The sequence below is a fragment of the Pagrus pagrus genome, assembly GCF_965226575.1.
Source record: "Pagrus pagrus genome assembly, chromosome: 2".
Lineage (NCBI taxonomy): Eukaryota > Metazoa > Chordata > Actinopteri > Spariformes > Sparidae > Pagrus > Pagrus pagrus.
The window spans coordinates 29,358,389-29,386,347 of NC_140186.1; the positions used below are offsets into that span (position 1 = coordinate 29,358,389).

A 27,959-nucleotide genomic window follows, 5' to 3' on the forward strand; every position below is an offset into this window, starting at 1 on the left:
TTTTGATTGACTGTCTCATCACTGCTGGTCACAGTTGTCTTGTTCCATCACATTCAATTGGACACACCCACACACACACACACAGGCTGAGGTGTAATGTAGGCCACTGCGGTGTGGGATTACCGTGGAGGTAGTCGTAATTTGGAGAGAATATCAGAGAGTAAAGATTCAGAATATAAAGACAGAGCAGGATTAAACCTAACGGGTCAGACTGATATACAAAGCTCCACTTTCCTCTCAGCCATTCACTTCCAGCAGATTATGTCCCCCTCTCTCTCTCCCTCCCTTCGGAACAATCTCTCATTTCCTCCCTGTCTGTATTCATCTAATTCTCTCTTTATGTCTTTTTGGCTGTGGAGCAAGGCCTTTTCTCTTTGTCGTGATAGAGCGAATAAAGACTCTCAGTGTAGTGAAGTGCAAACATTTCTGCCCATGTTCGACGTTTGAATTTTTTTTTTACTGTAGAGCCCTGTGAAAAATGAAAGAGACATTTAAAATCCAGACTGTCGAATGAATCTGTTTGTTCTCTGTGAGTCCTGCCTTGCTCTTTTTTTCTACTGACTTCTACACTAGAGAAGAAAACAGCAAAGGAGAGTCTTTTTAAAGGTGGAGCTCATGCCATGCAAACCAAGAATAAATGAAGGAAAAAGGTTGCCAGAGATTGACATACATCCTGTGTACATTTCCCTAAATTATTTTACAATCAGGGATATAAAGCATGGGAACCAGGGCCTGGTGAGGAGAAAACTTTAGAAATGTCCGAGGTCTTTCAGTGAAAATATGTCATTATACTGCTCAAACAAATTAAGGGAACACTTTAATCACGCATCAGATCTTGATGAACGAATTATTCAAGTTGAAAATCTTAACTGATGTACTTTGTATAATTTGTTGAGAACAAAATGACGTAACAACGATCAATGGAAACCAAAATCATCAACCCACTGAGGGCTGGATACAAAATCACATTGAAAAACAAAGTAAAAAAATGAAATCACAGGCTGATCCAACTTGTGTGAATTGTATCACAGCAACTCATAATGTGACTCAGAAGTGTGTATGCCCCCCCGTGCCTGTATGCACTCCTGACACACCTGGGCATGCTCCTGATGAGTCAGCGGATGGTGTCCTGGGGGATCTCCTCCCAGACCTGGATCAGGGCATCAGTGAGCTCCTGGACAGTCTGTGGTGGTGTTGGGTGCACTGATACATAACATCCCATAGGTGCTGAATTTATCGTACCTAACAGCAGCCTGGGTACCGTTGGCTATGACGTGGAGGTCTGTGCGACCCTCCAAGGATATCCCTCCCCAGACCATCACTGACCCACCACCAAACCGGCAGGATGACGTTACAGGCAGCAAAATGTCCACCCTGGCCTCTCCAGACTCTTTCATGCCTGTCACATGTGCTCAGTGTGAACCTGCTCTCATCTGGTAAGAGAACGGGGTGCTAATGGCAAAGATGCCAGTTCTGGTGTTCTCTCTCGAATGCTAATCGAGTTGCACGGTGCTGGACTGTGAGCACAGGTCCCACTAGAGGACGTCGGGCCCTCATGCGACCCTCATGGAGTCTGTCACTGACAGTTTAGTCAGAAACATGCACACCAGTAGCCTGCTGGAGGTCATTTTGTAGGGCTCTGGCAGTGCTCCTCAGGTTCCTCGCCGCACAAAGGAGCAGATACTGTCCTACTGCTGGGTTGATGCCCTTCTACAACCCTGTCCAGCTCTCCTCTTGTAACGACTAGTCTCCTGGTATCTCCTCCATGCTCTTGAGACTGTGCTGGGAGACACAGCAAACCTTGCAACTGCACATATGGATGTGCCATCCTGGACGAGCTGGACTACCTGTGCAACCTGTTCGGGCTGCAGGTACCGCCTTGTGCTACCAGTAGTGACAAGGACACTAGCAGAACACAGAACTAGAGAAGAATCAGTCAGGAAGGATAAGGACAGAGCAACTGTCTGTGGCCACATGCAAAACCATTCCCTTTTGGGGGGCTGTCTTGTTTTTTCCTCTCCATTGCAGGCAAGCTGTAACCATGGGAAAACTGCATGACATGAAACACAAGCTTACATCAACTGCATCAGGCTTGAGTTGGGTTCGGACGTAAAAAACAGAACACCTGTCGAGCTCGGGTCAGGCTTGGAGCCCTCCCGTCTCTTCGTTTGTTTTCTAACCTCATACTTCTATTCCTGTTGCAAGATTTATTGCCAAAAAGAATCAAAAAGTTATAAATCTGGGAGTTCATATGCCAATAAATCAATTTTTGAAACATACAATATACTGTGATACATACACAAAGGCATGTCATATAAAGTTAGCTCTTAGTAGCTCTAGCAAGGGTCTTGCTTTTTTAAAAAACTGAAACAAACTTATATGAGTCAGCTGAATGGTCTTAATATTTCATGAATAAATCATAGAATATCTCTGAGCCGCCATGAATGGAATGGTGTAGATGTAAAGATTAGGGGTATACTGCAGCTCAACTACAGAAAATACAGAAACACCCAGATAAGGATAAAGATAATGAGACAGCAGGAGCACAGCGAGAACATTGAGAACGTAAGATGTTGAAAACGATAGAGCCAGAGAGATTATATAAAGTGCTGTGAAAACAGTTGGTACGGATGAGAGATAAGGAAAGAAGGAATGAGAGAACACATGGAGGGCGGGCAGTGAGTATCGCTTTAAAAGGGTTTAATGCACTGCTGCAGTACTTATAGGTGACAGATGCTGACTAGAAAATTACAGTGCATCGCACATCAGCGATTTTCTTGTCAACATCATGTACTGAAGTGCACACTCATGCATGTACACATACAGGGAAGATAAAAATGGCACTGGCAAAACACCTCATGAACAAAAAAAAAAATGTATATGCATTTATAATACAATGCAAATTCAAGCATAGCAACAGATGTATGTATATTATAATGTAGACGAAGAAAAGTTTAATAATATTCAGTCCATATCCTATCTTTGTTCTCTGGACGTTTTGATAACCCTAACGCCCAGCTTCCACCACAACACAGAAGTCCCACTTTAATAGATCCCAGATAGGAATCTGTAACAAACAGGTTCAAGTTTACATTGTTTCTGTAAGTCATTTCATCTATCATTTATGACTTTTGATTTATGAATGGAGGTAGATTTACTGTTGTGTTGCATGAGATAACCCTCTACATTATACACACACTGATAAGAGATCACTTAAAGCTGCACAAAATAATAAATTAACTTTGTGTGGTAATTGTTTGTACTTACCCTGGGGCTCCCTTGCTGCTTGATTATAAAGCTATTGTCAAAGAGAAATGTATGTACGAATCCAGTTTGAGTAATGTGTTGTTTTGTGTATTGTAAAGGAGAAGAAGTCAACTGTGAGCCTTCAAAAAGTGTTTTTACTTTCGATTGGGACCACAGACCACACCTCAAACAGCTTTCTCATCAATCTTTATTCTTTGTACCTACCTGTCTGTTCTCGCTCTGTTTTGCCCTTCCCTCTGCTCTTTGTCTTTCTTTTTCCCAAAATCCTGTTTGTGGTTTTTAGCCGCACCCCCAGTCATCACTCCATCAGGCTCCTGAACTTTGTGGCTGGAACCGCTGCAGCAGATGGTGATGGAGGAAGCAAATCATTCACTCAGACTGCCATCGCTCCAGGATGTGCCCACCTTCAGGACCATGAAGTGTGCAAGAAAGATTATGACTGACCCTTTTGACCCTGGAAACAAACTTTATGCAACACTCCCCTTTGGCATTAGGCTACTACATGTTCCATCAAGACCAAAACCTTGGATACTAATCTCGGCACCTTTAAGGGTACCTGTCATAGTCCTGTTATTTCAGTTTCATTTCATCTGTGTTTTCAGCGTTTTTTTGGTGTCTTTTGTGTTGTCCTCCTGTTTTCTTGTGCTCCTCACCAGCCTCATTTTCTCCTCAACCTGTCATGCATCTGTCTAATTAGCCCAGACATGTTCCCTATGTTCCTCCCCAGTCTGCTTTCCCTCCACACTGCACTGCATCTCCTTCGTTAGCCCAGCCCTGTTCCTAGTGTTCTTTCTAGGCCATCAGCTCCTTCCCTGTTCATAGTGTTTTTCCACTCATTACCCTCAACTGTTTTTCTCCACACTCCACCTGCACCTTTTTGGTTTAGTTTGTATTTAAATCCAGTCTTTAGTTGAGGATTTGTCGAGTCACCTGTTGTGGTTCCCTGGTCATGTCATGATCCCGAATAAAACTTTATCTGTTGATATGCCTGCCGTCTCCTGCATCTGGTTCTCTGCTCCAGCCTGACAGTAACAACTGAATCACATTTGTACTACTGAGTACCAATTCATGTTAAATTGATCTGTACCAAATTTCAGTCCATGAGTGCATATCTTTAGAGTAATGTTAGAGAAAGAAAGAGAAGGACGTCCCCCTGCAACAAGTCACAGTGAGTCAAGGCAAAACTGACCAGGTCTAACAAACCTGGTCAAACATCAAATATATATATATAAAAGCTGAAGAGTGCACCATGTTTGATAGTCCGAAATTGAGGTCCCCTGCAGCCGCAGCTGACGTTAGCCGACTGCAGCCAATGCTGCACTTCTTGGAGAGTTGAACCGTCCAACATGAGAAACGAGAAGAAGTTTTTTTTCTCACTGTCTTTGTTAACACTGTTTTAGCATTTTTGCTATCGTTACCCAAAACTTTAGCCACTATCTGCATCCTACATTACTTCCTTACATGCCCTTTAGTATGCTAAAATGGGATGTTTAGTGTGCCCGTCACCTTAGTATGAAAACAACAACATGTGAGTTGCGGAGTATTTATGGGGAAACATTACAGTATGCAGGCACTGCTGTAGTGACAACATTACAGACAATGCCGGCATTTCTTCTTCTCCTTTGGATCAAACAGACTGATCCTGCCAACTGATATGAACATTCCCTTTGGCAGTTATTTGTATCCTTTATACAGTCATATTCTGTGCTGATCTTCCATCTGTTCCTACATTTAAGACATTTTATTTTTTACAACTGAAATTAAGTTTTTTTTAAGTAAGGTACCGAAAAAAGGTACTGGTATGGAAATCCAAGTGCTGGTACTGGTATTTTTTCAAATGTGAAAGATACTGATCCTAGTGGATCAGATTTGCCAGTCATTTCCAAAAGTCAACATAATCGTGTTAATATTAACGTCCATTCAGTTCCATGCATGGTCCCAGAATCTCAAAACACTGTTGCTGTTCCTGCCGCACCTATATTAAAAAGACTAAAGCAATTTTATAGGACATAAAAAAAAGAAATTCTCAGACTGACTCTATACAATCAAATACTATTGGCCACTATATGGTAAATGTAGGAAGCATTGTATGTTTATGTGCTTGTACTGTACATGCACTGCACAGGCCGACATGGCGAAAGTAATAAACAATGGGAAGCGCTATGGAGTGCAGAGGATTGAGGACAAGCCTACATCAGCGCCGGGACAGACGTGATCAGTCATAGAGAGGAAATAAATGAGGGATTATTGGAGATGTCATATACATGGACAGAAAATAGTGTCAGGCTAAAAAAAAGGCAAGTTGTGTGTGTGTGTGTGTGTGTGTGTGTGTGTGTGTGTGTGTGTGGAACTGCCACACTTATTTTTTGTATATTTTTCAATTATAATAAAACTGTTTTACATGAGAGAGGCCAACACAAGAGCAGGAAAACACACATTAATTATCAAAATATCAAATCAAAGCATTTTGTGCGGCTGAATGAAATAGCCTCTCTGTGTGAGCGCACTGTCCACAGAGAGAAACCAAGTGAAGAGGTGGATAGACGGATGGAAACGTGAGTGATGGATGCAGATACAGGCGGAGGGAGAGAGAGGGATGAGAGAAGGAGGAGCAACAACAGTAGGAGATATGCCTCAGATTATGAACCAGTCGGTGTCAGATGCTCTAGAGACAGATAGAGAGGAGGAGTGGACGAGAGCGTGACAGGAGGAGAGAGAGACAGAGAGAAAGAGGACATCTGTGTGTGCATGCGAGCTGGGCTGCAAAGATGACTGACACGAAGGGCGTATCATCCGTGGAAGTGCCAGAGGGGAAGTTAGTGAAGAAGGTCAGTGGACGTCATGCCAAAATATGAGTTTGTAGCGTCCTAAATCCTGCAACTAGTGCTCCTCCTCCAACATGATAAACGGTGGTGACCCAGAGGCCTGGCCGCCATGGACACACCATTTACTGTTTGTTTACAACTTTTAAACTGAATAGTTGGTTCCTTTTTTAATTTATTTTAATACAGTTCCTTTTTAGAGCAAAACTATATGTGCAAGAATCTGACGATTTCCAGCAATTACATTGTTTCTCTAAGACTGTCAACCAAATCCTGCAAATGTAGGAACTTCTTTGAGCCAGTTAGTTCAAAGGTTGTGCAATATAAATGCTATTTGTGTGAATGAAACATCACCTAAAGTGTTAGTGACAACCCTTACCTGATGAAGTTTGCAAACAGATAAATACAATGACTGTTCATTCATTCATAAGCTCATTCATTCATGAAGACTCATCTCTCCCTTAGTTCTCCTTGTCTTGCTTTCCATTCACATTTCTGTCTGTCATATCTGGAGCAACTTTCCAATCTCAACCTCCTCGTTTTATCCTCCAGGGTTCCATCAAGAAGAAGATTGAGTCGTTCAGGCGATGGAGTTCAGCGAGCATTAAGAGGCCTCCGAAGACTAAGGCAAAGACCTTGAGTCTGTCTTCCCCTGTGGAAGACCCCGAGGACCTCTGGCTGCAGGAGGGAGACAGGAGGAAGCTGCGACCCATCGTCGACTCAGTCTTCGGACAGGTAGGATTCTGACCTGGGCATTGCATGTCTTCATGTCAGTGCACTTCTAAACATGACACTGTTAACATGTGTTTGGATGTACAAAATGCCACTATCCTTTTGAATACTGTGACAAATAACTATCTAACAAACATGGCAAAACAAACCGCTCGTCAATTAATGAATGACTGAAGGAAAGCAGATCACTGCTGCTGTGAGTTTAAACAGCAGTGAGCACACAGAAAGTGAGAACCTTCGCTTGGCCAAAACTTTGCAAGATATCAACCTATAACTTGATTTAAAGGTGCCCTGTGGAGCTGTTGACCACTAGTAGAGGAGTAGAGCTAGGATGATTGGATGAGTAAGTCTCCTTTTGTTTGTGAAACTACATAGTCTTGCAAGACTGCAAGCTAGCATATGGATGTGAAAGATGCTCTGTGTAACAATTTGCAGCAACTCACATGTATGAATCTTTTTTTTATGGGCCATATGTCAGCAAATTGTGATGTGATGTGAAAACTGAGACTTTCCCTGTCTCTCTCAGTTGCCTATACAAGCCTGCGGACGATATGTTTGAGTTGTTTAATGCTGCTGGACTGTGGATTCCTTTTTGAAGGACAAGTAATGTCTGTAGAATAATGACACCATCAGCATTTAGATTGGGTTCCTGTAAACATCGCTTTCACATATGCAATTTGATACCATACAAGTTTGACTGGCAGCCTGGCACTATCTCTATCCGCTTTCTCGTCTCCATTGTGGACTAAATGAATGAATACTCTGAGTTGTTTGTAGCTGTCACTGATGAAAACAGTGAGCGCTTGATTTGTCTTTATGATAGTTACAACAATAATACCGCTTGCTGTCTATTTCCACTTTTACAATGCAGGCTTCACAATATTTAAATAAGAAGCTTTGCCAATATGTTATCAGGAAGGATACGTCAAGAACACTCACAATGTGTTCTTCTTTCTGCCTTTGTTATTAACGAGAGCACTCCACAGTGTCCCTTTAACGTTTTTGGTAAAAATGTAACTACAAATCAAGTCAGAAATGTAAGGATTTTTTTAATTAAACTTCTTCTCATGTCTTTGATGGTAATGATACAATAATATAAGAATATAAGAGTGTTGCCATTTTCACATTAACTCCAGACAATGTTCAGAGTCTTCACACATGTTGCACAAAACAGCAGAGCGTTCGTGTCAGATGATTTCTCACCTACTGGAAAAACTCTGGGCGAGGGGTGGCGCCCGTGTAAAGCCTGCAGAAGGAGGTGGAGGACTCATCCGTAATGATGACTGTATTTGTGTTGATATCAATATACATGTATTTGGACATCTCTGCAATATTTACAAAAGAGCGGAAAGCATTATGGAGGGAAGCAGAAAAGAATATGAAGTGGCTCCAATCACGTCTACAACACGTTGAGTATTCTTAAGTAATTCAGTAAGTAGAATATATATGCACTTAGCTGGTTAATCCAGAATCATTAATATAATATTTATGTCCTAGTGTGATCATGTAGAGGGAGAACACGATATTTGGAAGGAAGACAGACCATAGACAGGCCACAGAGAAGAGGGAAACTTGTGGACTCAAGCTGATAAAACAGTGGAAGACAGTCAACAAGTCAGAAAGAGAAACAGCAGGAAGGGGAAGTTAAGTGATAGTCAGAGAACTGAGTTGTCACATTGAGACACAAGGAAAGAATAATCTGCCTCAGCCTCAGTGGATCTTCAGGGCATCGGCCTCTCAGGTTGATTTCACACCCTAACCTGTGACATCCCAGAGCGTGTCAGCACATTGTACACAGTCTTTATCCATGTCCTAGTACTTGTGTCTATGTGTTCAAGTGTGTAAGTATGCAGATGTGTTAAATGGGTACAATGCGGCAGACTGTTAGACCTGATCTGTACTTCGGTCAGCTGCTCTGCTTTTAAAATTGTAGTTCATTTTAAGTTCTCATGCGCTGACACACTTTCTGTTCTCACTGGATCAGTCTGGATTTTAGTTGTATGGTTAACAGATAGCAACAGCTTATTTGACAGGTTTGTGGATTCGTTGGAGCAAAAACAAAAGAGACTGTTTTTTATTAACTCTGTATTCAGTTTTCTGTCCATGTCCAAGTATTGTTCATCACTCATCCGTAGTAGTTCCCCACTAATTGGAAGGTCCTTTAAGCTAAAAGCCTGTTCTCTTAATGTTAAAAGTGAAAATGTTTGAAGAGACAAACAAAACTGAGCAGCCAAATTGAAGAAGCACTGTATGTAAGGCACATCATGTCTTCTTTATACTCTTTGCCTTGGACAAAGTGGCTCAGTCTTGTTGCTCCATATACAGTATCTCGTCAATATTTTTATAACAGATCAAGTGGGATCATTAAAAAGTCAGAGAGCACTGTTCAGTGTCCAGCTACAGCTGCTAAAATCTCCCAGCAGTTGCTAATTCAGCAAGCAAAATCAACAGTCAGCTAGAGATGAGAAGCCAGATTTTGTCCCCTTCATCCAAGACCAGAAAGTACAACAGGGGCACAGGGCTTAAGGAACACTCAATTCAGGTTAAGTGGTCCTCAGAGATGTTACTTTTGGTCATTTATTTACAATCGTAATAAAAATCATAGTGAAAGTTCCACTGAGAATAGATGAAGGTCCTTCTGCCTTCTTCTCTCAGCTCTTCTTTTCCCCTGTAGTCTATCTCTAATTGTTCAGATGAGGCATCCATACAGTCAGCAACAGATGGAGTGAATGATGAGAGAGAGAGGGGAGGGAGGGCTGGGATGAGGCCGGATGTCATAAAGAAAGACAGAAGCGATTGATTGCGACATAAAGAGGAGATTAGAGCTTAAACAAGTGAGAGGACAAGACATCCAGTTAGACGCACATCACATACGACATCTCACAAAATACGGAGAATATGCTTGAGGAACAGTGTTGGCCAAGTTACTTTCAAAATGCAGTATATTACATATTACTAGTTACCTTCTCTTTAAAGTAATATATTACGTTACAATATATATATATATATATATATATATATATATATATTAATATTACTGTAGAGTAATAAATGACTTATTACACTACTTTTTAGTTACTTTCAACAAAATGCCCAAATAATCTTTATAGAACAATTAAATAGCCGAGATATTTTTAGATAAATGAATGGCCTTGGACACAGGGATGAGCTGGCAGACAAAGGATCAAAGTCTGATATATTATGAGATAGGAATAAATATTTTTAGGCTCAGTCCTGAAACACAATAGACCTATACTTTCTATAGTGTAGCCTATAATGACATGACAAGACAAACATCTCTTTGTCTATGCCTTTATATTTTAATCCACAGAACAAGGAATGCACGGGCATATGTGATTCAAGAATTTAAAGTGCGCTCGGAGGATTAGGCCTCATCATTGGGCTACAAAATACGTCTCATTTCAGTCACACAGAGGCTTAACAAAGAACTAACAGGCTCGGCTATATTATACACGCACAGCCAATATTAATATGGTCATGTTGGTGTGGATGGGTTCTTAAAAAAACAAGAAATGCTTCACTTTGGTTGGTAACGTGAATTGTAACACGATAGTGACATAACTGTAGTAATATATTACTGAAATATTATTGGTAACGTGTTATATTACTATGTTGCCGCTAAAAGTAATATATTACTGTTGCTTTTGTAACACGTTACCCTCAACACTGTTGAGGAAGTGGATGGATTTCTGTGAAGGATCATGAACATTTAACTACTCTATAATTTCTTACTGACAAATGCAACACATTGCTTAGAAATCAGCTTATTCATTCAAACATGTTAGTTGCCAAGTGGACACATTTAATATCCCCTTGCAAAGGATTGCTTAATGTGATGAGAGTTTTTATTTTTAATGGAACCAACCACTTTAGATAGTACAGGACTAGTGTGGCCGTTAAATGAAAGTTGATTTATGTATGAAATTAACATGACGTCGAGTCAGTAATCTGACATACTGTATAATTGACCATGTGGTAACCTGGTATTTGTATTTAGCATCATATGTCAATGATACACCTGAACTTCACCAATGGAAAAAGGTTTTTCTATGGGGAAACCTTTTCTTTGGTCAGAGGATTTTTTTTCAGTGGCCACTTTCATTGGCAAGATGAGAGGTGATACCATGTCAAGTTCTAAATAATGCATTTGTGTGTTGGATACCGTCACATCACATTCTTCTTTGCTCCCATCATAATTACTACAACCACTAGAGGGAGGAATCGCTATCCGTCTGTATGCTATTTGCATATCTCGAGAGCCGTTCATCTGATTTACCTCACGCAACATGTTCAATATGAATACATTTTGCAAACAGAAAACACTCTGCAGACTGAAGCTGGGCTCACAAGTGATCGTAAACAAAATGGAGATGAGTGAAGCGCAACAAGTTGCTTTAGTAAGGCGTCGTGGTGAGAAAAAAACAAAAGCAGAAAGTAAATGAGTCTTGATGATAAGGTCAACACGTTTTTTCTATTCTTCAGTGAGTACTTCAGGTGAGATTTTAAGTTTATGTTAACAGAAGCATAATAGCTAACATTAGCCTCAAGGGCTAGAATGCCCTCAGTTGAACTTAATTTACCGTCCAGCACCATCAGCTGCTTTGAGACGCTTGTCTCATTGGTTGTTGTGGTCCGACTCAGAAAAATCCAATGTAATCATCTAGATTTTAATCAAAATGATTAAACATGTTTGATATTATCAGGTGGCTCAGATGAGTCTGTGAGCAGTTCAGGAGGCTTCAGACTGGATCTGTAAACCCCTCACACTACCAGATAATCTGTGCTGATAATCTGTACCACTCAAGGACCAAGACCAGATTTCTTCTCCAATTGTCAGGAGGGTGAATCAGGATTAAATCAGCCCTAAACTCCTGTAGTGTGAGCCCAGCTTTACTCAGGTCTTCTTCTATCAGTTCTATTATGTCGTAGCAGGTGTGTTGTTCATTAGGAGGAAGGAGGAGTGCACAGCGTCTGGTGTTATTTTGTTTGATTGAACTTTTATCGAAAAGCTGCAAGCAGCAGAGCCACAGACCAACCAATCAGCATGTTCTGAATGGGCACTGCACTAGTGAAAAATAATACAAGAAGTCAGGTTTGAGTGACAAATCCATGGGTTTGTATGCTATCTGGTGCCAAAACACTGCACACTGGTTCATAATACTCAGGAGAGTATTATAGAACTAAACAGTGGAATTACTGCATTTATATGACAAAATAATGTGAGGTTGCATGTATTTGATTGGCCGATGCAGCTTCATGCCCCAGTGATGCGCTGTTGTGGTCTGTTGAACTGGTGTTGAACTTTTCATTTTCATCCTGTTGAACCAGAAGGCTGTGCTTTTTTCCACAGAGATCCGAAGTCTGACTGTGAATTCTGGACCAGAAGAAGTCACATAAACTGTTGCTGCAAAAGTAAATGAGTGATTGAATAATTGACAAATAATTGATGTTGTGGCACAAAATCAATTTTTGCCCACCAAAATAGAAAAAGGTTGTTTTCTCATTCTTAAAATTAAGAAATACATATTAAATACACATATTTTGTTTTTCATTACATGACTACATGACTTCATATTTACAGTTTCATACATGTAGATTTTAGTAGTCTTTGTTATACAACTATACTGATGAGAACAGTCCCCTATTTTAGAAATTCTATTTTGAGCAGCAGGCTTTGTTAGAAAACATCGCACCAAGTTACAGACTGTTGAACGTCAGTGTTTGTAGACAGTGCATGCAACACAATGAGAACGACAAAAACAAGAGCAGCTTTAGTAGGCAGATTTAAAAAGTGGGTTAGTTGATGGACCATTACCACTGGGGCACTCTCAGCACCAACAGTTGGTCCTATACTCATTAACAAGCAGCTCCAACCTCTCCGTGACTTTCTGTTTTTCCGCAGAAAGTCTCTAATCCATAGGACCTCTCCAACTTTTAGGTCACATGAAAATGCATGAACAAAATCTGGACAGGTGCAAAAGGCATTATCCTCCTTTTGGGAATGGGTAAGTGGGCGAGAATGAGAGCAGGGAATGTGGGACAATCCAGGCGGCCATATGTGGGGGCAGTCTGTAAAATGATGTCAGGTTAAAGTTAAATCCTCCGCTGACTGTACCAACACTTTTTCCTTATATGACCTTTTATTGTTGGCACAGTTTGTGAGAGTCCAGATCTGAGAAAGGTTATATGAGGTAATATTCTTTTTATTTTCATTCTTCTTTTTTGATGCCGATCTCACCCTCAAAGTGTTTCAAAGTTTTTACACACACAGAAAGACTATTTGATGAATTGATGTTAAATAGTGTATAGAACTCGTATCTGGTTTCATTTTGAGTGCTTTTCATGTTGAATCACAATCAATTTCTATTAATGGATTAGCTTTGAATATATTTTTCCATGTTCCATTCAGTGCTACATTATGTTCACCAACCACTAACTTTGTCTGTTTGCTGTTTGCTGCTGAGCAGTTGGTGGATTTGTAAGCTTATTCACTGAAAACAGCTGCTACTGGTGGCAGAAACAGGGTTGAAAAGAGCCGTACATCCAATATTCACTCTCCTTTCAGCTCTACTATGGTCTCCACTAAATCCTGACAAAAATGTGTCTAGTTAGTTTGCTAAATGTTCCATTATGTTCAGCAGCTGCTAACCTTGTCAGTTGGCAGGTAGCTAACAGTGGTTTTATGAAAGCTTTTTCAGTGAAAACAGCTGCCTGCTGCAGATGGAAACAGGATTGATGAGAGTTGAGAAAAATGTAAATTGCAACGTTTTGGGCTGAAATATGAAAAGCCTATGATACAGGACGCTAAAACGCTTCATAGGCCCAAAGCAAACATGAGGGTCAGGTTTTCAAGAATGACCCTTTTCAGGCTACACTTAAAATTACATACATTGATGATATAAAAAATGAATTAGTTGAACATACAGGACTTAGACCTGGATTCATCAAATACGTTTTTAAATGGACATTCAGTACACATTCAATCAACCTTTATTTAAATGAAGGTTGATTGTAGGAGCGTGATCTGGACTCAAATTGTTTGTAAGAAGTGCTCTTTGGATAGAGATACACACATCATAACCGAGTAAGTACCATTTTATTTATGTTGCACCCATTCAAACCAGTGTTATGAAGTGCCTCACAGAGTACAATGACAGCGAAATAACAACATACAAATGAAACAATATACATGACAGGCACAGTTAATAATCGAAACACATAAAACCTTAACACTCTTTTAAACCATTAAAAGGCCGAAAACACCTATTTAAATCTTTGAGGGCAATCGAGAGCACTTAAACAAAATAAATACATACAAAAATGATGAACGAGAAAACAAACAGCAACAAAAAAAAAATGAGTAGTTTGCAATCGTGGTCTTAAATTGACCTATTGGCACAATTGCTTTGAATTTTAATGTGTGTTGTGAAATGTTTCAGTTGTCGTGCAGAAAAGTAAACTGCCAAAGAAAAAGCGGATTCCCAAATTTTGCGTTTGCATTAGCCAATCACTAGACAGGGACAAATAATGACGATGGGATCAGTTTGATAGGGAAGTGATCCCTATAAAGAAATAGAAAAGTAATGCCTGTCAAGTCTTACTGTCAAAGATGGCCACCAAAGCTTTTCATAAAAGATGCATTGATGAGTAGAGTACCTGTCTCCAGTCATGAATATTAATGTAAAATAAGAGTTTGAAAAAGCTGATACTCAGATTTGACGTTGTGTTTGTCTTTTTCAGTGGTTTGGTAACCTGTTGACAGCACTGTTATGTCGTTTCACATAAATGTGGATCTGGCCTGTGAGCTTTTGGCTATGTTATTGTGCGGACTCAAACCTATCTTGACTCTGCTTGATCCTCCTAGAACTCATCTTACAGATGTCTGAGCGGATATACTGTCCAAATTCATCTGCCAGAGAGATCAGCACATGGTTAGGGTCAGAAGGCTTTCTTCGATGTGTGTGGATGGTACAGAGTATACGGACAAAGACTGAACAAATATACGAGCTCTGACGTCAAAGAGGCTTTGTGTACTACCTATAAGAGTGTTATTACCCGTCTTTAATGCACCGGTATTATGCTGCCAGCCTTGTGTTAGATGCAAGGTAGATGACACATATTCTATTGATGCAGGCTGTAAGTGGTGTAAAGTCCCAATGTGATGATGATGGCTGCAAAACTGCCCTGCATAGTTGTATTTGTAGGTCACCCTGTTTGCCTCATATCCACTGATTACAGCATTTGCGGTAACTGTGTTTGTGTGTCAATGAGCAAGCATGTGTACGCAGCCATCACACACAGACGAACCCCATCTCAATCAAAATGTTTGACCTGACCCACACGGAAGCTGTCAACATAGCATGGCGTGCAAAATCCTGACTTTTGGAACGCGTCCATCATACTGTCCTGGCACTGGATTTTCTGTTGGCCTGTCTTCTATCTTTGTCTTTCAGGCATCTGGTGTGCTCGCTGTTGTCGAGGGATCGAGCATGAATTCTCACCCAACTGCTGTTTGGGGTTTAATGGCTGTAAAGATTTGTGTTCACACCGGGCTGTTGATTGACGCCAGGTGTTAGCGCTTCTGTTTTTTTTTTCAACTGAGCGAGACAAAAGCTATGCAGCTTTTTCTCTTTATGTGCATGTGCTTTTCCACTTTGTTGTGTGTGACCCTTTGGAGTTGTGCAAGACATCTCCACTTAATACGACCCTAAGCCATTGTAGCAGTGAAATGAAACATGATGAAACGCAGCTGAAGCATTGTGTGCATGCTTGTGAAATCTACGATTCAGAAAAAAAAAAGCCCATTACAGGACGGAGGCTTCCATTTGCTAATCTGCTGGCTGTCCAGCTGGACCAGTGGGCTAAGGCACATACTATTATATAACTGAGACACTGGATTCAAATCCTTTATTGCAAGTCATCTCATCACTCTCTGTCCTCTCTACTTAAAAGATTCCCAGTGGATTTTTTTTTTTTTTTTCAATTCCCTCAAGTCCATAGAAAGGTCAGACTGCAGGGTCGGGTGGAGGGTCACGTCTGTGGAGCTGGTAGAGATTCAGTGAGTGTGCACCAGTCACTGCTCCACCCCGCTGTGCCTCTCCTTTCTCCTTCTGCTTAGTGCTGCTTTCCAAAGACACACAGATGTTTACTTAACTAAAACGATGCCAGGCACAGGGCCGGCATCTGGTGGCGGTGCATAAGTATTACAGCTGTGCACAAGTTCATCTTTTCACGAACATCAAGCTGAGCTTTGCTGCACTCTTCCGGTGGTGTGTCGACAGTGTAAGGTAGCTGCCTGTCTTGTGTCTCTTTTCACAAGCTAAGCTGCTTTCTATGAAGTCAGACTAAAGGAATCAGAATCAAAGCAGGACTGTGGGGAGATCTGCGCAGCAAATGAGGATGCAGTATTTAAAAAGACGTAGAGGTAACGCTTTATAAAAACTATCATTAATAAATGGTAAATGTATTGTCAGTTAAAACTTAGTTAATAGTATTTCACTGTTAACAAAAATCAAATGCTTTGTAAACCATTTATTTAGCAATTGTGATGCTTGATTAACATCAGTTACTTTACAGTAAACTGTTGCTTAATAAATGGTTTATAAAACATTTTATTGTTTGTCAACAATTGTATAACTATTATCTAAAGTTGAATTAACAATAAATGTACCATTTATTAATGATGGTTGTTATAAGGTGTTACCAATCTGCTGGAAAGATATGGGGAGACATATACAGCTAACAAAAATATATTAGTTCTGCTAAATAAGCTGCAAAAGATTAGATTGCTCAAAATGTATTAAAGTACTGTACTCGATTACAATTTCGAGGTTCGTGTTCTTAACTTTAGTATTTCCATTTTCTTCACTTCTCACATAGGCTACTTCCACTCCACGACATTTTAGAGGCAAATATTGTACTTTTTACTCACAACATTTTGTCACAAGTTACTATGCAGGTTGCTGCATCAGATCCAAGGTAGCGCATCTTTAATTTATCTTTCTATTGGTAATCAGATCAAAACAAAAAAAAATTCTGATTCTGATAATCAGAAAAATGCTGAATATCTGATCCGATAATCACCCAGGCATAATCTGCTGACCATTGTTTACATTATATACAATGTAGTGCATGTAGTTATTTTTACCTCTTCTTTTGACAAGTACATTTATTGCCAGGAAATTACTTTTCCTGCTTAGGTACATATAATATCAGATAATGATATGATATGGCACTCTGACCAAAGCACCAACAGTCTACAGTAGAGATAAACTCAACAACAGATGTGATATTTATAAATATATATATTTATCATTTATAATATATAAATATTAACACAACATCAGACCCACATTTGCTGGATTAAATTTAGCATCAGAATGTGTATCAGAGATGTTACAGTTCATGAGATAATGTGTATCAAAGCCTAAATTGCCTTACAATTGAAGTATTTTACACAAGTATCAGTAGCATATGTACCCAGCTACCTAGTTTTAGTGAGTTTAGTTGAGCTTCAGAGCACTTCAATTACAACAGGCACCTGCAGGAGTGAAATTAAGGAAGTGTTGTTGACATTTTGCCTGAATTGTCAAGAGTTCCTGAAAAGTATATATTTTTTGAGACATGGTTTTTACCAGAAAAAAACTCAAATGTACTTCATATTAAAACCACTTTTATTTGAACTACTGTGGTGCCATCTGGTGGTTTTATCAAGAAAGTGGTAGAAAGAAATCCACAGTGACGTTCTCACTATTGTACCACTCCTAATATATAAGTCAAAAGCAACAAAGAACATTTCTACAAATAAACTCCAATGTCTTTAAAATAAGTTCAAAGATGCAGTGAAATAACTTAAATGTAAAGCAACAATTACAGCTGTCAGAAAAAAGAAGAATATGTCGAGGATGAACAGTAACCAATCATTTCTGGATATTTATCAATGAATCCACAGCTGTTTCTAGTAACAAAGTGGTGGTGCTTGCTAAAGTTTACCATTACATGATAAGGAGGTACACTCCTCTTCCCCTCAACAAGACATACTTGAAGGGGTTTTAGCGCTAATTTAAATATTTTTTAGACTTTTAGAACTCGACCATTTGGCAGCCTTGTTGGCTTGTAATAACACCTCCATCCTAGCCAAAAAGGTGGCTAATACTGTAAGCATGCAATGTGAATGTGATATGCCACATTTGGTATAGATGTCAACCTTGGACGTTTCTGTGGTTTGCAGAAACGTCAACTGCTAACGTTATATCCTACTGACTGGGCTCAGTTAGTAGAGTCTGAGTCTGCCTATATTTCTGGAGCTACGTTTCAATTTTTGGCCATTTCTTACAAATGACACCTTTAAAGAAATATGATGGAAATAAGGTTGTGATGGGGTTCTACTTGGTAATTTGAAATTTTGACGCAGTATTTCTGAAACCCTTTCTGCCTGTTACTGGTATCCAACAGAGATCAATCTAGTTTCACTTTGACTGTGATTTGGTATGAACCCCCCTTTCTGTCTTCTGTCCTGGAACTTGAATATCTGTCTGCTCCCTTTCTTTGTATTTGAAAAGAGACTGAGTAATATAAATACTCTTGCTCTATTTCTCCCACTACAAGCCTGTACTCCCATGGCCCGTCAACATAACTCTTTCCCTCTAATCTGAAATGCCAGGGATTAAACAGGCAGCCAATTCTCCATCCATAATTCTACCATCCCCTCCCCCTTTCTCTCTCACTCTCTGACTCCCTCGCTCTCTCTCACACACACACATACAGATAAATACACAAATAGACACACAGAGTTCTGCCAGACTAGTCATTTTGAGACCGTAAGCATGATGTTTGAGAGGCCGAGAGAAAAAAAGGTGGGTGGGATGGATTAGATTAAGTTGGTCCAAATTCAAGGGATCACTCGTGGAGAGAGGGGGTGACAGATAAATCGGGGGAAAAAAGAGCATGTTTGTGTGAGACAGAGTCAGAGAGGGATAGAAAAGGGAGAGAGAAAATGGTCGAGTCATGTAATCAGAGCCAGAGTCTGGCAGCAGCAGGTTGTCTCAACCCAGATTTGACCCAGAGCTCTCACCACACCCCGTCAATCTCCTGCACCCTGCTGCTATGCCATAATATCACACTACACATTTCAAAGCTCATCATGACAGCCTCCGACAACCTATAGGAGTTTAGGATCCAATGCGACATCATATGCCTACCTTGCCTCTCACTGGACCAATGGGATCTTGGATTGGAGCACGTGCACTGAGAGGAGACCTGATTTGCTTTCAGTAGTAGTGGAAACATTTGCCTTCGCCTCACCGGGTGTGAGAGGTGTTGCCCCGCGGACTGCACCGGATTTAGTATGGACTTTTTTTGTGACAACTGAGAACAGAAGGAGAGAAAGAGAAAAACAGGAAGAGAAACAGGGGGGACAAACAAAGAGGAAAGGGAGGGGGAAAGACAGGAAGAAGAGGGGCAGGGTGATGGGAAACATCAACAAAGCTTCTAAAAAGAACAGTAAAAGGAAGAAGGTAAGGACTTATTTAACTGTTTTCGACTGGGAAAGTGAGTTTGAATTATTAATATATGTAAGATCATGCTTTGTTGTGCATGTTTAAGCCTAATAATTTGTGAAAGTTTGTCACTAATGTGACACAACTTCTGTTTAAAATTTGACTCACGAAGGAAATGTACATGTGAAAAAAAGCCAGTTTCATTGCACTCAGTGGAAATTTTATCCTAATTCGGTTGGTTCCCCTGCTCTAAGCTGGACTCACCCGTAGAACGAAGCGCCCCCCAGTTATCTGCCGCCATGCTGGGGGAGCTGGGTGGTGCAGGTGAGGTGGACACGGACGACGAGGACGAAGCGGGGAGCGATCGGGACTTCGATGAGCCCCTGTGTGCTCTGGTTAAGAACTGCAACATGCTGCACAACATAGTGGGGCCTGCTTGTATCTTCCTCAGACAGGGCTTCGCACAGAGCCAGCTTGTATGTATGACATTCACACACATACACAGAACTGAATTATCAAGGTCAAAATCACTCTTAAGTCTCTTCATCCATAAATTCTCATAGTGTCTCATTGTCCAAGGGAAGGTGAAGTTTACCTTGAGATCAGTGTGACATCGTCTCAGCCTTCCCATCTCCACCAATGAGAATTTCATCCTGTGAGTGTCAACCTCCAATCCATACTCTACCACCATATCACCATATTTCATATAACTTACTGTATGATTGTTTGAGATGAGATGAGATGAGATGTCTGTTGCAGAATATCATTTGTTTAAGGGAATAAACCTAAAACACCTTTAAAGGGACATTACATTTCAGTGAGGAAAGTAATAAAATATTTCTCACTTACTGTTTGTCCTATTGAGAGAGAGAGAGAGTAACTGGTGATATGACAGATTGTCATTTAGATCATAAATTAATTAATTTTCTAACACTCCTGGAGGTATTATCTCATTTCAGATTAATTTCTTATGTATAGACCGGGGATACAGCAGAGATCAATAACAAAGTAATTTCCTGACTGCGCAATGAGCAGCGCTAATTGAAACGAGCCATTAGGACAGTCACTGATCACAGGTGCTTTACTGAACTGCAGGCTCCCGAGGGATTGGAAGACCTTGGGCTGAGTTCAGAGGAGAAATGTAATGAAGTAATTTACATAGAATCTATATTCTTGTATGGTATTTGACAGTTGGCCTTAGTGCATTTTTTGGCAAATCCAATCAAATACGTTGAAGGAAATCTGATTAACTTGTCTATGGCCGTGGAGACTGAGAAAGACTCACTGTGCAGTACTTGCACAGCAACAAACAGCATAGAGACAAATGTAGCCGTGAGCTGGTGGACATAGTGGACATTCATCACATTGACACATTGAGACATGGCTCCAAATGAATGCTAATGTTGCTCCATATCTGCTGCATACGTAAATATTGACTCAGAAGAGTGTCCAGCACAGATAATGTACTTTGAATGAGTATCGTCTGAGTAAAATGTGTCAGTATGTCATTAGGTATGGAATGTCATTTTAATCAATATTAAATAAATAAATAAATAAGCTCATGAAATAATTAAATAAATAAATAAATAAAAAAATAAGCTTATGAAATAAATAAATAAATACATAAATAAGCTTATTTAATGAATAAATATGCCCATGAAATGAATCCAGAAATAAATAATTGGGAAATAAATGTATAAATAAACTTAATGAATCAATATAGTTGATTTGTAGTCTATAAAAAAACTTGTTCTGTAGAACAATAGATTTTTTTACTTCTGGTCAAAAACATTGATCTGAAGCTCACTTCTGAGGCTGTTAGTTAGTTAGACCCATGTCTAGGTTTAGCACCATCTACTTTCAGTTAAAGCTCCGCTAATTGCAAGTACAGATACAGACCATTCTGACAGTGAGCAGATACAGATTATGATGTACACAATCAACCCCAGAAAATACAAATCTGTTTGCTAACAATTTTGACACACAGCTTTAAAAGATGACAGTGTGAATTAGGGGTGACGCAATATTGTGATATTCACCCTAACCATGAAATATTGATATTGTATTAAAAATACAGTAAACATACGTCTGAATAATCCAGCAAAGATGTTCGGCCTTGTACGTCCTTTGTTTATGAGTTCATCTTGTTGACTTTTCACTTGTAATTGAGTTGATAGTAATTGTTCTTTTTGTACAGCTTTGTTTTTATGGTTGTATTATGGTTGCAGACTCTCTCCACCTCCCTAAACTTGTATTTTGAGAGTAATCAACGAGACAAAAAAGTGTTTACACACAGTAAACTATAAATGGTTAAAGATAGATTTGATTGCAAGCATTTCTATTTTCAAATTTCTATAGATACCGCAATAATATTGTTATCGTGAAATCGTTTCATCAGGATAATCATATAGTGAAAATCTGATATCATGACCGTTCTCCTTTAATATGGCTATGTCATTATTTCCATATCAACAATGGTCTGCAATTTACTGTTTTTGGTTCAGTCTCACTGCTTTGATCAACCAAGTTTCCAGCTGCAGCTGGTTTCAACCAACAAGCTGTAACAACCCACCATACAGTACCTGCCCAGCACCAAACTACAGACGGATGAAGTTAGCAACTAGCTGGAAGCAACTTTCATCCAGCACCATCACCATCATTAGGTCATTGTAATTTGTCTTGGAATGATCAAATCCCATCAACCAAATCTATACTTTGTTTTTAGTGCTAATAGTAGTATTTAAAACAGTCATGGCATGCTAATACACTAAACTAATATGTTGACCATGCTAAACTTTCGGGCTATACCTGCTAGCTCGCAGCTATTATGTTCAAACTTAATAAAATCAGCATGTTAACAATGTCATTGTGAGCAACATTAGCATGCTGACATTAGCATTTAGCTCGTGTTGATGAAGGTTCTCAGTCATCCAGGTCATGGGTAATCTAAGTGCAATATCGTATGCAACTGGACTTGTTTCAGTGTCTGTGTCCTAACAGAGTAGTTAGGGACACATGTCATCCTTACAGATGTACTACATCCTTACATTACAGAGCTGCTCGCAGAGCTGCTATTGTTTTAAACTCTTGTTCTTGTTGAGTTATTAGTGTTCAGACTTTCTTACATCAGTCAAGTCACCTAGCAGAATCTTCACTGAGCCACCACAGTCCTGAACTCGTAGGACAACTTCCTGATCTTTCCTTAAGTCATAGATCGAGGAAAGAGATGGGATTCCTCGACAGAGTGCACAGATAAGTCTATGAGATGGACAGGGTGAGAGTGATAGCCTTAACTGGTTATTAATCCCCCATAATCCCTTTGTTCTCTAAAATGACATGCTAAAAATAAGACCGAGTATGAGCACTTCTTTAGCGGCACATAATACATACGTTATAGTATGATATATAGTATGAATATTTGATGCACACGATTGTATACACTCCTAAAGCACATTGAGGTGCCAACATGTTCTTCCTTCAAACACTTTAGTTGATGCTGGGTCGCTGTTGTTCTAGAAGCGATCAGTGGTACTTGTAGTTGCGGTACTACTGTGGTAGTAGTTTGGGATGCAAAACAAAATGGGAACAAGAAAATTTGCTCTGTGGCCTCTTCGGGCCTCTGTGCCTGAACTTATACTTCAGCCTGACAGTCACAACTATAAGCAAAAAAGACATCCAGCCTGAGTTTGTTCATGTGCATTCGCTGTATGTTCAGTCAGCGCAGGTGTGTTAATGTTTGTTAATCAAGTCCCGGCTGAAACCGCGGTGCAGATGCAGATGGAGATGCAGATGAGAAAAAAAAATCTGCATCAGATAGGGAAATGAAAAACCGATAAGCCTTCGTGATTTGTAATACAATTTACAGCTGTAATCTCCCTGCCACCGTTCTCTCTCCTGCACTCTCTAATCCAGGTCTGTATTATTCCTGCTGCTGATGTCACAGCCTCACAGAACACACCGAGAACAAACTTATCCTGGCATCACCTTGTGCCCATGCCACCACACGCTAAACCCAAACTGTAACTGTACATTTTTGTGTATGAGCGTAGCTAAAAGTGTTGCTGTTTCAACTCTTTTCCAAGACAGTTTAGGCCCTGACTCCTTTTTGACTCCTCTTTTTGCAATTTAATTGTATTCTTTCACCTTTTTACTTGGTCCATGTTAAGCTGGGTTTTCAGAATTCGGCCAGCATACAAACCATTTCATCAGCTTTGTTGCCTGTGTGTGTGTGCACATGGATGTTTGCACTTTATTTATGCATGTTTGGAAATGGAGAGAGAGAGAGGTCAAACGTTTTTGATAATACATTTCTAATGCTTGTTGTGGAGCATATGCACAGCAGACTTCCAAAGCTTCTCCACCAGCGAGAGCAAAATGAGATTGGACATGACATTTTCTATCAGATCAACTAAAAAGGTTATTAAGGTCAGTCAGATCAAAAACCCAAATAATCCTGTAACGGAATCTCTGCTGAGTCGATGCAACAGGAGTGAAGGAACCCGATGACGCACTGAAATGTTTCCTGCATGTTTTGCCATTGTAACTGTGTGAGCCACAGAGTGATACTGATCTATATGTTTGTCGTGTCTTCTATCCGCACCACCGCAGGACAGAGATCTACGACCAGAGGAAATGGAAGGTACTGAGATATCAAAACGCTTAATCCAAATCCTCCCTCCGACTCTCGCTCCCGCAGTCATTCCACCGTCTTCTCCCTCAACAGCCTTCCTTTCAAACCTCAAACCTTCTGTTTGACTGTGAAAAATTGTGCTTTACTGTAAAGAGCAGAATTTCAATAGACCCTCCTGACTTTGCCTTCCCACTGAATGTCAGCTTACTTGAACTGTGGAAGATCAAAGTGAAGGATTATTATTCAAAGGAAAAGATTATTCTTCACATTTAAAGCACAGTTCAACTACATTCCTCAGGTTTGGCTCACTCTTTTCACAGTCCACATTGATGGGAATGAAGGAAAGAAATTATTGGAGCATTTACTCTAAAAACATGTTGACATTTTAGTTGTCAAGCACATTTTGAACAGTGAACAAACAAATTAAGCTACAATTTTCAAATGAGGCGTGCGTTGTGAATGATAATGGCTTTATTAAAGTTAATTAATAGTCTACGGAATAAGGTAAGTTTTAAAAAAATGAAAACTCTGCAGATCTCCGTCAAAGATCAACTTGTTGCTGTACCCAGCTGTCCAAGATGGCACACGGTCTTCATGTGTGCTACCTAGATCAGGTGGTGACAGGGTTTGTTATGCTAGTAGCAGCTTGAGGTGCTAGCCTCGAGCAGAGATGAGGAGCAGGCTACAGAAGTCTGCTTAGCTAACTTATTTTTAATGACATTTATCAGACTTCCCTCTGTACCAACTGGAACAACTTCGTTTTTACATAGGCAGTCAAACTTCCAAACACCTGTAAACAGACTTTGATGTCTAAAATTGGTGGAGCCATTTATGAATCAAGTCTGACAACTTTGGCTCTCACCACTAGTAACATTTTTAAAAAAAAACACTGTGTAAGACCCCCACCTTCACACACATGCATACAATCATAGATGTGATTCAGGAAAGATAACAGGCTCAAAGCAACACAGACAAGAACAATCATCTGCAGGATTTCCCCATCAGATTAATCTGTCAAATGGTATAATCCCATTAAAATCCTACAGATGGGACTTCAACATAAGACCTATAGAGTTGACATTTAGAACAGCAATGTCTCGATCTTTCTCAAATCAGTCATTCTTTTTTTTCTCACAGAGCTGCGTGAGGCATTCAGGGAGTTTGACAAAGACAAGGATGGCTTCATCAGCTGTAAGGACCTTGGCGAGTGCATGAGGACAATGGGCTACATGCCAACAGAGATGGAACTGATAGAGCTCAGCCAGCAGATCTGTGAGTCCACCACGCACACGTCAGTACATACACAGAGAGAGACACAAAACACGTCTGTAATTTTATATAGTTTTAGAAAAAAAATTGAGGTTGTCCCTGCCTCTACATATGCTTATAACACTGCTGTTACACAGTAAATGTAAAGTACTTTATTATTGATATGTTAAGGACTTTAAAGTTGTGAGGATTTGCATTTAATGTTTCACTGCACTTACACACAGTGGCTGTACAATCACATTGACAGGGAATACATATATGTGCCTTGCTGAAGGGTGCATATATATATATATAAATAATCATAAACAGAGAATTCTATGTAACATGAAGTTACAATTTGGTAACTGGTTAAAGTGCTGGTTAAAGTTGGTTGATAAACTGCAGTTGTTCCCTTGTTTTATTAGTTCTGATCCTTCTAAATTCTTCTAAACATAAATATTTGAATCATTAAAGTTTTATGGTAATAGTAAAATTTCAAAATTAAATTTTTTATTGATTTATTTATTGTAAATCGCCTCTCATGGCCTATCTGCAGTACCTATACAGCCCACTAGAAGTCACAGCTCACACTTGATCACTGCATGTATCATTGTAGAGTGACCTTTATAAACTCCAACTTTTTATCACCAAAATATATCCCTGATCACTGATCAGCAACTTTAATTGTTGCTGAACACAACCATGAAATTGAATTTGTATTAGAATCGATCTAGCCAGGACAGTCCCCAAGCTTCCCCCAGCAATGCTTATGCCAGGAGGTTGTAGCAAGTTCCCCCCATGTTTGTGCTGTTGTACAGCCTGGTGGCACTGAGTGTATGAATGCAAGCTGTATATCCATAATGTGGAGCTGTTAGGGCTCCATGTCACATCAAAACCGAACTATAACTTCCCTTAACACTGTGTATTAGAAGAAAAGTGTCATACATCACTTTGGTCTTCTGTGCGTCCTTATTTTCTTGCCCTCTAGGTGGCGGTAGAGTGGACTTTGAGGACTTTGTGGAACTGATGGGTCCAAAGATGCTTGCTGAGACTGCGGACATGATTGGTGTCAAGGAGCTGAGGGACGCCTTCAAAGAGGTGTGCAATACAATTTATTAACTTAAGCCAAAAAGACCACTTTTTACCTTTGGGGTCCCCTGAGTAGATTACCTCCTTTCAGCAACTTTCACATCTATTACATTGTTTATTTTTTAAAAAATTTTTATTCTCTACCCCATCTATTTTGTTTCCCCCAGTTTGACTCTGATGGTGATGGTCAGATCAGCCTTGGGGAACTGAGGGAAGCCATGAAGAAGCTAATGGGAGAGCAGCTCAACCACCGCGAGATTGACGAGATCCTGCGAGACGTAGACCTCAACGGGGACGGACAGGTGGACTTTGAAGGTGAGCGATTACTACTTTAGGTAAAAACAGATAAGAAATAAGGGGAAGTGTCTGACACATAGGCACCAGACTTCTTTCTGTGGTATTAAGGAATAATTTTCTTTGAAAAAACAGAGTTCAGGCATGATAAACTATTCTTTGGCATACATGTAGCATCCATTACTGGCAAGAAAACTGAGCTAAAGGAGGATGTTCAGGCTAAGGACAGAAGGAAAAGGAGTGTGGAAAGAAAGAATGTAGATTAAGGAGATAATATCCTTTTCCTGAGCCAACAATAACAAATGTTTTCTTTCCACAGAGTTTGTGCGAATGATGTCTCGCTGACTCCAAACCTCTCTACCTACTGCACTAAACACCATGTACCAGACTGCACACTGTTAATGTTTATGTAATTCTTCTCGATGTACAAAGACTTCTTGGTGTCTGTATTTTATTTTCAGTTACTTCCATCATGTCTCAAATATAAGAGAATCCTTAAATGTGTTACTGTTGTATGAATGTAATATGTATTTAACATGTAAAAAGAGATTGTAAGGGTTGATGGGCATTCTCTTTAGAAGTAAATTTAAATTTCAATATGAATATAAATATATACTGTTAGGAGTTAGGGTTAGCTGTAACTCTAGTTTAGGTGTTCAGTTGCCCGCAGAGTTTTTTTTCCCAGAATTTGGGTGAACTGACCCTTTAAATATGCAGTTTAGTACTTTATCGGACCTGATTTAAAGAGAGGTGTATGAATATAAATATTAGGATTTATTTACATGATTTTGATAATGCCACATCTAAACTGTTATGACTGTGACTGTGTGATATTATTGTAGAGTAGACAGCAAAAGTGAGTCCTTTCCTAATGAGAGAGCAAGTAAATGAGATTATATATACATATTTTTTGTACAAACTACCACATAAATTCATACACATATCAATTACTTAGCGTTATCTTCAGATGTGCACTTTTGATGTAAATTAATCAAAACAAACAAAATTATTGCAGATACAAACATCTTTTTGATAAAGATTTGATAACACTAACATGATTTTTGGTTGTGTGTATGTCCATACCTCTGTTTCCCTATTCAGAAGGAACTTGACAATCTTAAAGTACATGTTTATTTTATGCAATCATAGAGTTTAATGTTTTATTTGTACAGTGTTTAACATGTCAGATCTTTTTAAAAAAAATGCATTGTAAATTAAAAAAAGTGAATGAGTGACAATATGCTTGTTTTTATTGACCCCTTCTGAAACTGGCTATAGACAACTTTTTTGCTTTAATTTATCATTCTGAAGTACATACTTAATGGCTGTACAATAGATTGGTTTCTTATAAGCCTCACT

General features: G+C 39.6%; 1 protein-coding gene across 3 annotated transcripts; it reads left to right on the forward strand.

The window, feature by feature from the left end:
• Positions 1–5,961: 5,961 nt before the first annotated feature.
• Positions 5,962–27,868, forward strand: cabp2a (calcium binding protein 2a; the record flags this gene model as incomplete). 3 transcript variants are annotated; one of them, XM_084375362.1, is made up of 8 exons in its annotated part: positions 5,962–6,095; positions 6,642–6,824; positions 19,594–19,815; positions 23,948–23,978; positions 25,107–25,241; positions 26,206–26,315; positions 26,474–26,621; positions 26,920–27,868. In XM_084375362.1, the coding sequence occupies 8 exons, from the start codon at positions 6,036–6,038 to the stop codon at positions 26,943–26,945; spliced, it is 915 nt and encodes a 304-aa protein (XP_084231488.1). In that variant the 3' UTR covers positions 26,946–27,868. The 3 variants fall into 3 exon arrangements, with proteins under 3 accessions (XP_084231488.1, XP_084231487.1, XP_084231486.1); XM_084375361.1 differs by lacking the exon at positions 19,594–19,815; XM_084375360.1 differs by lacking the exons at positions 5,962–6,095; positions 6,642–6,824 and adding an exon at positions 19,310–19,357.
• Positions 27,869–27,959: the final 91 nt, after the last annotated feature.